We start from the raw sequence: 10,636 nt of genomic DNA on the forward strand, positions 1-10,636 counted from the left end.
CCCTACACGTATTTCTGACTTGCCTTCTTTCAGGCAGCACATAGTAAGGTGATCTCTCCAAAACCAATGAGCGAGCAGTCACGTCTTTCTGTAGGAGCTGTGAGGATGTTCTGAAGAAAGAGAGTAGTTTCATGTGGGTTTGGGGCAGGAAGATCCTCTTGGATGCGAGAATAGCATCAGAGAAACAAAACTGAAAACAAGCTGTTGGCTGAGAGAGGAAGTGCGGTGTTTGTGGCGGTTGGAACTGGAAGCGACATGTTTGGCAGCGGAAGAAGGGTTCGTTCGAGAAGGTTTCCACAGTAGTTTGTGTTGCCCCTGTGGGGTAATTCCCATCAGGGCTGAGCCCTAAGGGCAGGAGCCAGCAGAAGAAAGGGGGAGGATCCTTCCATGGAATGGGATTGGGCTGAGGGCTGTGGTGTTGGCGTGATGTTGCAACTCCTTGAAGGTCTCCTGATTAGAATAAAACCCCACTAATGAACAACCTAAGTCTGAACTAAATTGGGCACTTTCCCCTTTTGCAGTGAGCTGCTGTAAAAGGTCATTGTTTCTCTGCATTTATCTGGGGTAGCTAAAGCAGAATATTGCAACCCAGTGTTTTGCTGCTTAAACAGCCTTCTAGCTTTGACTTCATCAGCAGTTCTGATTTTTTTTTTTTTATTTTTAATAAGGACTCACACTGTAACATTTCTTACTCTTTCAGGCTTTTCTCATTAAAGAAAGGAACATTATTGCACCCTATAAAACAGTTAGAGTAAGTATATATTTTTTCACTGTTCTTTGGAAACAAGTGTTTTGCTTCAAAGCAAGGGCAGATAAGGCTGCTCACAGCAGAAATTGGAGCTGACTTGTGTGATGAGATGGGTCTGCTCTGATCCTGAGCCTGGAGGCTTCAAGGCACGGAAGTGAGGCTTTTTTACCTGGAATGCGAGAGGGGTTAAGACACAAAATGAAAATGCGGAGTCATTATGTACCACATGTGCCCAAGAATCGAGACAGACAATTATATTTCAGAATTGTATTTCTTAACATACTTGTTCAAGTAAGAAATTTCAGGAACGATGGAATCCACAAGTTTGTGTTACCGTAATGAAGAGCAAAGAGGCAAGAGGTCGTCTCTGTTCTCAATAACTGCTTTGAGTTGGTTTTGTGATTAGATCTGACTCTAAACTAGGATTTCTTTATTTTGTTTGTTTGCTTTATGGCATTAATTCTTCATATGATGAACCTGTTTTCTCTTCTAGTCCTTTATTTTCTGCTTTGCCTCCCTGTTCAAGATTTATTAAGTACCATAGAAATATCTTATCACGTTGCCAACACAGTGAAAAAGAAATGAATCAAAAGGGCTGTTTGGAAGATTTTTCACTTTATTTTCTCCCAAGTCAAAATTCATTCGTACCTAAAACATTCCTGACAGTTAGCCATTACAATTTACTTCACAGAAGTGCAGCTATGTTTCTGAACATTAGAACAAGAAATCTAGTTTGCCTTCAATCATTTCAGGATTTTTTATGTTGCTGCTAAATATTCTCTACTTGAATTGTTACCAGCTGAGCCATGCACATACTTCTAATACGCTTAAGTCAAAACCAGAAATAAGTACTATGAAACGACACTTAAAGCTGGGAAAACTTTGTAGAGGGGTAAAAAGGTTGCCACATATGCTGCCTGATGTGTTGGTATATTAAATTAACAGACAAAGCAGGTACTAGTTCTACATTTAGTGATGTTTATGCTATATTAATTAATATTAATTAGTTCATTTCAAAGCTGTTACGTTGCGTTGTGTTAAATAATAGACTAAGCACTGCGCAAAGTGCCTGCCACAGGAGAGATGTATTTGCAAAGAAAAAAAAATCATGTTTAACATCTGCCTTTGGAATGTTTGAGGTCTATTGCAACCTTTGATAGTGTACATTGACCAGGTTTTAAAGCATTTTTATTTTAGTTTTAATTATTTTTCAGCTAGCTTTATTTTAAACTCATTTGTGGTAAATCTACTGTTGGTTTTAGGGTAAAACAGAACACTTGTTCCAGCTGGATGTCGCTGGGAAACTAGGAGACGTTGTGCAAACTCTGCACCAGGTATGTGGTTATTTGATATCACTACACCCTTCATCACAGCATCTTTTTTGATATTTAATGGAGAGATTTCTTCAAATATTTGTTCAGAAGGAGAAATCCTTGGGAGTACCTGTTTTTAAAATGTAGCATTTGAACACAGCATCTAGTTGTGATGGCTGTTGTGAGCTTCCCCCAGGAGCTTTTATTACGCAGGGTGGTAGCGTCCAGCCAAAGCGATAACCTGACAGAGCAATGAACAAACACGTCCTACTTTAAAATGAAATAATAAATAGCTCCTTTAGTACTCTGTCACCAAGAATGCTAAAGCCCCCCCAGCTTCTGTTGACTTCTGAACTGTGTGGGAGAGCTCTATGCTGCTTACTTAAAGCCTGTCGTTCTTTAGCTTTACAGGGCTTCTTGTCTAGACAAGATGGGGGATCAAGCTGCCATGGTAAGTATCTGATTATTTATGATATTGCTGTTTAATAATGAAATTCTAATTGCATTTGAATCAGAGACCATGTTAATTTTTTTTTTCCCCTCCACATTAGATTACTGCTATATTGCAGTCGCGCTTGGCTAGAACTTCATTTGATAAAAACAGGTATCTTTCTAATCACTTCCTACTGGGAAATTATTTTCAGCTTGTTGGTTGATGAGTCTACTGCATCAGTACTTAATAGGGGCTCGTTTGGGGCAGCGTAAGTTCTCTAATTCAGAGTTATCCTCTTTGTATTCTGAACCATCTGGAATGGAGAATGGGAAATTCTGTGCTGTGAAGACGAACCTGTTACGTTTCAAAGTGTCCAAACTGTTCCATTTATCTGTGAATTTCTTGCAAATTGGGCATCAGTGTATGGCAAATCAGGCTCTGTGTGGAAAAGTCACCTGGCTTATTGCTCTGAGACTGGTGCAGAACGAAGCAACTTTCCTCTCTGGAGTGCCTGTTAGAGTAGAGGTCTCAACAAAGAACTTCCATGTCTGAAACAGGCTCAGTCAAGTCCCCATTCTGATGTCCCGAGGTTTATAAGCAAACCTAAAACCTTTCTAAATAATTTAAGGGTAGCTCTGCCAAAGTAAGAACCGGAGGTAAACTTACTCCCTTTGTTCACTTGTAGATTTCAAAGCATTTCTGAAACGCTGCATATGGAATGTAAAGCAGAAATGGTGACACCACTGGTGACTAATCCAGGGCATGTGTGTGTTACTGATGCTAACTTGTACTTCCAGCCTCTTAATGGATATCCTGTAAGTGCCTCCTAGATGGTCTTGCATACGCTGTGAGCACGCTGCCCCTCCAGCGGACAGCTTTCATTTTCTCTGTTGTTCCTCTTAAATGCACGTGGAGCGCATCTCCAAGACGGCTCTATTTTCAGTTGTAACCAGAAGCTCCTGAATTTTCCTTTGACCTGTGCTGCTCTGCTGCATTCGGTCTCTCTCTCTACTTCACAGGCTTTACTCTGTGCTAACTTGCTTAAAGTTGTCCCCCTACTGAAAACACAAACTGTCCTCTGCTCATGTTCTCAATATGTAAAGATCACTTTTTTGTAGTGTTTTGTTTAAGATGAATTTCTTAATCTTCCTCTGCGATGCTGTTCCTACCTAGCGAGAGCTTTAAATACCTTTAGTTTATAGTGGAAGATCTTGGCTAGATTTTCCGTTAAACTGCCCATTTCTTGCTCTGGAGGAAACTGAGTGCATGTCGCAGACAGATCACTGCTTTGGAACTTGGTCGCAGAAACAGCAGCGATAGTCTTAGCAGGCCGCTAATACACTAAAATTAGGTCCAGACAAGGAAAATGTGTTTCCCCGCCGAAGGTGACAAACTGCCATTGACTTTCCCTCCACCGGGTGGCACCATTGACAAACAGTTTGCCCAGCAGCCCGGTGGCTTCCTTATCTTCATGTCATTTCTTGTATTCTGCTCCTCTCTTGCATGATTATTGTAACTGGTGACAGACTCGAGTGCTGATACTCTGTTCTCTATTTATTCTTAAACGGCTTTGCTACTCAGACAGGAACCATCAGCAAAGACAAGCTTCCTCTCTTTAACATAACTGCTTAACACCTCTGTTCCACTGCTAAGATGTCTTGGGTGGATATTGTTTTTATATCAATAACAGAAGAACACAGACCTTCTAGAACATCTCCATCTTTTCTTCTCCCTCCCTCGCCCCCCACAGAAACCAGTCGTACAAATAACACTGCAAAATGTGCGTCGCATCTATAAGAGACGACATGGGCTAATGCCGCTGGTAAGCTCAAGTATTTATTTGGTTTTTAATGTCTTGCTGTATATATTGTTTCTTAAAACGACCAGCTGCAACTGTGTGCATCACAAAAAGCTACAGGTTTTTAAAACTCTAGATGAAGTAGCAAACAACACGTGAAGTTCCTCTCTGCCTTTTAAGTGTTTTAGTTCCCTATGTTGTCAACAAGGCAAAAACAGGAAGAGTAAACTCTGCCAAGGATGAAAAATCTCTTTCATAAACCCTCAGTGCTGGGCAAGGGAGAAGGAGTGATTCATTCCACTGATCTCAAACCTCTACCCTGGGATAAAATGAATTGCTCTCTCCTGGCATATTTTTCTCTCTGGATTGATTTGTGGAGGGAGCTTGATCACTGGTTCAAATGGAGACTAATGTGGAGTGATGAGTCTTGCTGCGCGTGACTGAGGCATGATGAGGGTGCTGCAGTGGCACCTCAGTTGCATGCGCTAAAATGCCAGTCTTGAACAAAACTTTTGTTTCCAAACCCATTTAAACTAAATAGATGTTTAACTCTTTGCCTCGCTGCGTTCACTTGGGACAAAGCAGTGCACTGCCTGTGTGTCATCAATCCAGAGTGAGCCAGTCTGTGGACGGCCACATGGCTATTTATTTGCTCTGTCGGCTGCAAAATGAATGCTTTTATGAGTGGAAATAGGGAAGATCAGAATGTTAGACTTGGTGGGCAAAACTGATAAAATGTTTAAAACTGTTAAATTGTTAAAGTGCTAACACATTAAACACGAATTTTACAGCTCGTCAATAATCACTGTCGTTTACTTTTTCCCCCTTTAACTCCTAAGGGACTAGAAGTATTTTGCACAGAAAATGATTTATGTTCTGACATCTACTTGAAATTCTACAACTATCAAGATCGAGATGAGCTCTATTTCCTCATTGCTACGTATATAGGTTTGCAGTATTTATTCATTACTGTAGTACCTTGTGCGGGGAAATTTGGTTGGGGTTTGCTCCGTCGATTTGTGGGAAGAATGAGAAGAATGAACAGATGTGTTAGCCTTAAAAATTCTTGGTAGAAGTAGGTGAAGTTCAGAATGAATGTTACGAAGTTGCACGTGTTCTGTTTGAGTTTGAAGAGCCGAGTGGGAAAGCTGAGATAACATTATCGAGGTGAATCTAATTGTGTTCTGCTGAAAGATATAAACTGACTTGTGGGTTCCCCTGGTTAACTCCAAATAAAAATCCTGTTGAGAAGGTTCCTTCATGGGTGAATTTCCACTGTGCACACAAATAACTGAAGTTTCCTCAGTCTTAGCAGTGGTTGGTAAAAATGAGCATTCTGAAAGAGTTAAATTATCACTTCTATTAAATTTTGTATGCACTAATTCCTAGAAAGAGATACATACCTTCTGCAGATCATGAACAAAAGCGTTCTAAAAGGCTAGTGGGTGTCCTGGAGAAACTAGGAAGAAAAACTAATAGTTTTTCTTTAATGTTTACTGCCGATATTGAAAGTGTTCATGTAAATTTTGTTCTGTTTCGTTACTGTACCAGAGCTCTAGTTCTAGTGTTTTAATGGATTTGTCTAAATAGCAGTTGATATTTTCCCCACTTCACGAAGTGGAAAGGCCATGAAGGAGCAATCACTTCCCCTGAGAATTTTTTTTTTCCTTCTGAAAAGGAGGTAGATTCAGACCTGATTTTCTCTGTTGTTTCAATAACTGCTGGCTGTTACCGTGCTTCAGACTTTGTTTTCTGGATAACTTTCAGAGCTGAAATTTCAAGGTGCAGATGAAGATGATGATGGTGGTGTTGCTGGAGCTTAGAAATATAAAAAAGGGTGAACCCTTTCTCTAAAGGTGTTTGTAGCCTCTCAGTAGCTGTCTCTGACAGCAGAAGAGCTTCTCTTTGAAGACACTAACACCTCCTACTTGTAGAATTTCAGGTACTAAGGTGAAGGGAGGGTTGGAATATGTTTTTCCAGCCTATGCTGAGCTAAAATAGAGGCCCACCATATCCTAGTCTGAATTCCTTCTCTTCTAGCTGATTACTGTAGTGATAGTATTTGAATAATGTGATGTTCCATAAAAATCCTAATTCTTTAGATTTATGTTGTAGCCTTCAGCAGCAAACATGAAGTTACTGCTTAACTCTGACTTATTCTTCCAAACAACTCTGCCCTTAATTGTTGTATGGTGCCTTGCATAATGTTAATCGCGGTATCATTTGGGGGTGGAACTCCAAACCTCAAAAGTCTTAATGTTTCTTTTCGTTTTAGAAAATCATGTGACAGAGCATACTGCTGAAAGTTATATGTTGCAGTGGCAGCGAGGACATCTATCAAATTACCAGTATCTTCTTCATCTCAACAATCTGGCTGACAGAAGCTGCAACGATCTCTCACAGTATCCCGTATTTCCCTGGATCATAGCAGACTACTCCAGTTCAGTGTTAGGTATGTGTATACAAAAAGGGGCGTTAGTGCATCGTGTTGAAAGTGAGCAGTGCTGAGCATTCAAAGTCTGTCTGAGATTCTAATGAATGCAAATGAACCTGTAAAGTGGCTGTTCACGGAGCAGCTTGGGTGCGTTGCAAGGTGGAGAATCCAGGTGTTCTTTCACAATTCTTAGCATTTCCAGTTGAAAGGAAGAGGCCAACATGGCTTGTGCCTAACAAGGCCCCTTTATTAAGGGTCTTAGTACCCTTTGTGTTGGACGTTTGTCCTCCTGAGGACTGTGTCCCTCCACAGGGAGTTGGGTAGGGGAATCTCGTAGTATTCATCACGCAAAACACGTCAGTCTGTTTGGTGGGACTTCGCTGTAGCCTGACAGAATAGTTCGTGGATAGGAAGAAGATGATACCAGCTGCTTTTGTGCCCCAGGTGGCAGGACCTGTGGTGGCTAAGTGATGTTAGTTGCACTAGCTGTCACATCCGTGTAACTAGTAGGTCTTAAGCAAGAAATACGAGATTAGGTCTACTTGGAAAGAAGATGATGAGTCTCCATTTACAGGAAGACTTTACTCCGTCGCAGTTAAGGAGCAGAGAAAATTACTGGAGGGGTTCTGTGTTGGTTTGGTTTGTTGCTGTTTGCATTGTGTTTTTCTTTTGTTTTCAGATACTGAGAGTCCATTCCTGTCTAGAAGGTGCATAGAGTCTAACTGTGCTTTTTTCAGATCTGACAAAGCCTGAAACATTCCGTGACCTTAGTAAACCGATTGGTGCCCTGAATAAGGAAAGGCTGGATAGACTATTGGTGAGTGTACCTTGGCTTTTATGTGCTGCATAGCTTGGGCCTTGTGCATATTGACAATAAAAGCAGCTTTGTCGAGCAAGTTCTGGGAATTATGTAGGTATCTAAAATGATGAATCTTATCAGAAGCAAACTTACCTGTAAGCATACCACATTGATTTTCAGTTTGATTTCATCAGTGCTGATTTTATCAGTACTAATTTAAAGGGATTTGAATCTGTTTCCTCTCTCTTACTACCATTTCATATGTATATGCTTTAGGAATTCTTAGTGATGCGTTTATTGCCAGATTAAGCGTACAGTATTGACAAAAAAGATTAAATATTTCAGAATCGTAAAGCTTCCTAAGGTTGTGGAAGGTAATATCGTGATCAACACTATGTTTCCAGCATCAGTAAATAAAGTTTTCTGTCAAAGACCTGACTGCCTCCTCAGTGTTAGCTCCTCGTGCTTACTGCAAAGTCATTTTATTTAGGTTATGGTCGGTTTTAGGGATAACTCACAGGAGCTTCAGGTGGGAGAAAATCTTCCAGATTGCATTAAGTCAGTATGTTCTTCTATACTCTCACGAAACTTCATGTGAAAGACGGAATGGAGGTGCTTGTTTGCACTCCTTTGAAGCTGAGTCACTGCAGTTACGTGTGAAAGTGAGAGAGGAAAAAGCTGAAACCCTGATAATTCTGGATGAGAAGTTACAGCAACTTCTTAGCAGTATGGATTTACTGATCTGATTAAAGCTGCACGGTTACTGAGACTGAGAGTTTGGTTTAGAAAATAATAAAGGGTGGTCCTAACCTCTCTAAACTCACTCCCAAAATGTGTGTGTGTGTGTGTGTGTGTGTGCGTGTTGAATATTGAAGCAAAGCAGGAGCGCTGCTTTTAAACAGACCTCTCTTTCTTCTCCATACGTTGCAGACACGTTATCAGGAAATGCCAGAGCCCAAGTTCATGTATGGGAGCCATTATTCATCTCCGGGCTATGTGTTGTTTTACCTCGTCCGAGTTGGTAAGACACCTTTTACATGCGCTCTGAGCAGATGGTTACCTCCAGAGCGGACGAGGTGTGGAACAAGCTGATGATTTCTTTCTCTCCCCTCAGCTCCAGAGTACATGCTCTGTCTGCAGAATGGCAAGTTTGATCACGCTGACAGAATGTTCAACAGGTTTGTTGCCTACAACCGGCTTGGTTTTCTTTTCAGATATGAATCAAGGGAGTGCAAAGCCTTAAATATCTTTTTTTTTTTTTTTTTTTTTTTTTTAACCCACCGGGTATTTTTTTTTTTTTTTTTTTTTTTTTTTTTTTTTTTTTTTTTTTTTTTTTTTTTTTTTTTTTTTTTTTTTTTTTTTTTTTTTTTTTTTTTTTTTTTTTTTTTTTTTAACCAAACGGGTGATTGATCTGTGTTATCTAGTCTTGCAGAAACCTGGAAAAACTGTTTGGATGGTGCAACAGATTTCAAAGAGGTAAATGGCTGGGAAAGGACTCAAGTCCTCCTTGGTATCTGTGCTAAGCTTTCTGTTCTTAGATGTCTCCTGTTGATGAGAAGTTTTGGGGTGTGTTTGGTTGGTTTTTTGTCTTGGTGGTTTCTAGTTGTGTGGGGTTTTTTAAGACTGTTGACTGCACTTTATGAATCCTTTAAGGTTTTTAACCTCCTCTCTGTAATTCTATGATTGCTTGCCTGTGTCTGCTTTCTGGCTTTTAGTTTAACGGAAGTGTCATTGTGAATGTTATTAAAAGAAGTGGGAACGACCAGGGCGGGTTAAGGCTGAAAAGATGCAATGTTATGTATCGTCTGCTGGAATCTTGTAAGGATTTGGCCACATTACAAGAGTACATCTGGAGAGATTAAACCAGGAAAGTTTTATCTTTGGGTTTCGAGCCTTGTAGAAACCATAGCTTGTAGAATATGTTGAGAATGATTATCTGTCAGATAGTGGGTGCTCCTTTATCTTTGATAAAGGAGTTCAGTATAGTGATACTTTTTTCATAAAACAAAAAAGTCTATAGTTAATGGTTAGCTATGGAGATCTTTAAATATTGACTTTGCCTCTGAAACTTTTGTCATCATTCTGGTTTTATTCTAGATTTTTGTCTTGTCTTTTCCCTGATGTCTTAAAAATGAAGAGGTAGCTATGAATGAGGGTTCTGAAGATGCTCTTGGATGTTACAGATCCATGTAATACATCACATGTTAAAAATATTTGTGGCAGTCTGAATTTAGCTCAGAGAGTTGCCTTCTGGGTAGTCAAGAAACCGAAAAGCCATTGGAAGGATAACAGGAGAATGTTTCCAGTTGCTGTTTTACTGATAGAGAAGAAAGCCTGGAAAAATTACTACCCAACTTCAGGATTGACATATGAACTTTGATAACTTTCAGGTGTTACTGACTGTGTTCTGTTGAAGCGATCAAAGCTAAGCTAATCTTAAATCTGCCTTTTTTTATTTTCCCTTCTCTTCCAGTTGATTCCAGAATTTTATGAAAATGATTCTAGTTTTCTAGTAAACAGCTTGAAGTTGGACTTGGGAAAAAGGCAGGGTGGAAAGATGGTTGAAGATGTTGAGCTTCCCCCTTGGGCGTCAGGTAATAATAGTCAAACCTCTTGTACTGTGAATTAATTCGGGATTATCTAGATTGGGGGGATGGTGGTTCTTCTCTCAAAAATGCCCATTCTGTTTTCATCGGAAGGAATATCTTCTTTAATTAACCTTTTTCTTGCCAGGTCCTGATGACTTTCTTCAGAAGAGCCGAGAGGCTTTAGAAAGTCAGTATGTATCAGAACATCTTCACGAATGGATTGACATAATATTTGGCTACAAGCAGAAAGGGAGTGAAGCGGTTGCAGCTCAAAACGGTAAATACACACTTTATAGAAACAGAAAAAAAAAAGGGGGGGATGCTGTTACGTGCTGGCACTGCATGGTGTGGCAACATAGTATGGAACTAAGAATGGGAGTCTGTAGGTCTCCGCACAAACATATATTTAACTTTTCTACACTGCCATTTCAGCATAAGAATTCAATACACTTCTTTTCCCCCTCCTGCTCAGAATTGGAAGGAAAAGAAAGGGCTAATGGGCTACGGCTCTTCAGGAGCAGGA

The 10,636-nt window shown here is 40.1% G+C and overlaps 1 protein-coding gene across 1 annotated transcript in view; it reads left to right on the top strand.

The window, feature by feature from the left end:
• Positions 1 to 10,636, top strand: part of NSMAF (neutral sphingomyelinase (N-SMase) activation associated factor) — a 25,455-nt gene that overhangs the window by 5,192 nt on the left and 9,627 nt on the right. Inside the window, exons 7-20 of the mRNA XM_010136596.1 lie at positions 701 to 751; positions 2,011 to 2,082; positions 2,465 to 2,512; positions 2,613 to 2,665; positions 3,180 to 3,309; positions 4,245 to 4,316; positions 5,132 to 5,240; positions 6,568 to 6,744; positions 7,464 to 7,543; positions 8,456 to 8,546; positions 8,640 to 8,703; positions 8,950 to 9,001; positions 9,999 to 10,119; positions 10,259 to 10,390. Of these exons, the coding sequence (XP_010134898.1) occupies positions 701 to 751; positions 2,011 to 2,082; positions 2,465 to 2,512; positions 2,613 to 2,665; positions 3,180 to 3,309; positions 4,245 to 4,316; positions 5,132 to 5,240; positions 6,568 to 6,744; positions 7,464 to 7,543; positions 8,456 to 8,546; positions 8,640 to 8,703; positions 8,950 to 9,001; positions 9,999 to 10,119; positions 10,259 to 10,390 (1,252 nt within the window). The remainder of the gene's footprint in view (positions 1 to 700; positions 752 to 2,010; positions 2,083 to 2,464; positions 2,513 to 2,612; positions 2,666 to 3,179; positions 3,310 to 4,244; positions 4,317 to 5,131; positions 5,241 to 6,567; positions 6,745 to 7,463; positions 7,544 to 8,455; positions 8,547 to 8,639; positions 8,704 to 8,949; positions 9,002 to 9,998; positions 10,120 to 10,258; positions 10,391 to 10,636) is intronic.

Source organism: Buceros rhinoceros, unplaced genomic scaffold (assembly GCF_000710305.1).
Source record: "Buceros rhinoceros silvestris isolate BGI_N320 unplaced genomic scaffold, ASM71030v1 scaffold32635, whole genome shotgun sequence".
NCBI classification, from domain to species: Eukaryota; Metazoa; Chordata; class Aves; order Bucerotiformes; family Bucerotidae; genus Buceros; species Buceros rhinoceros.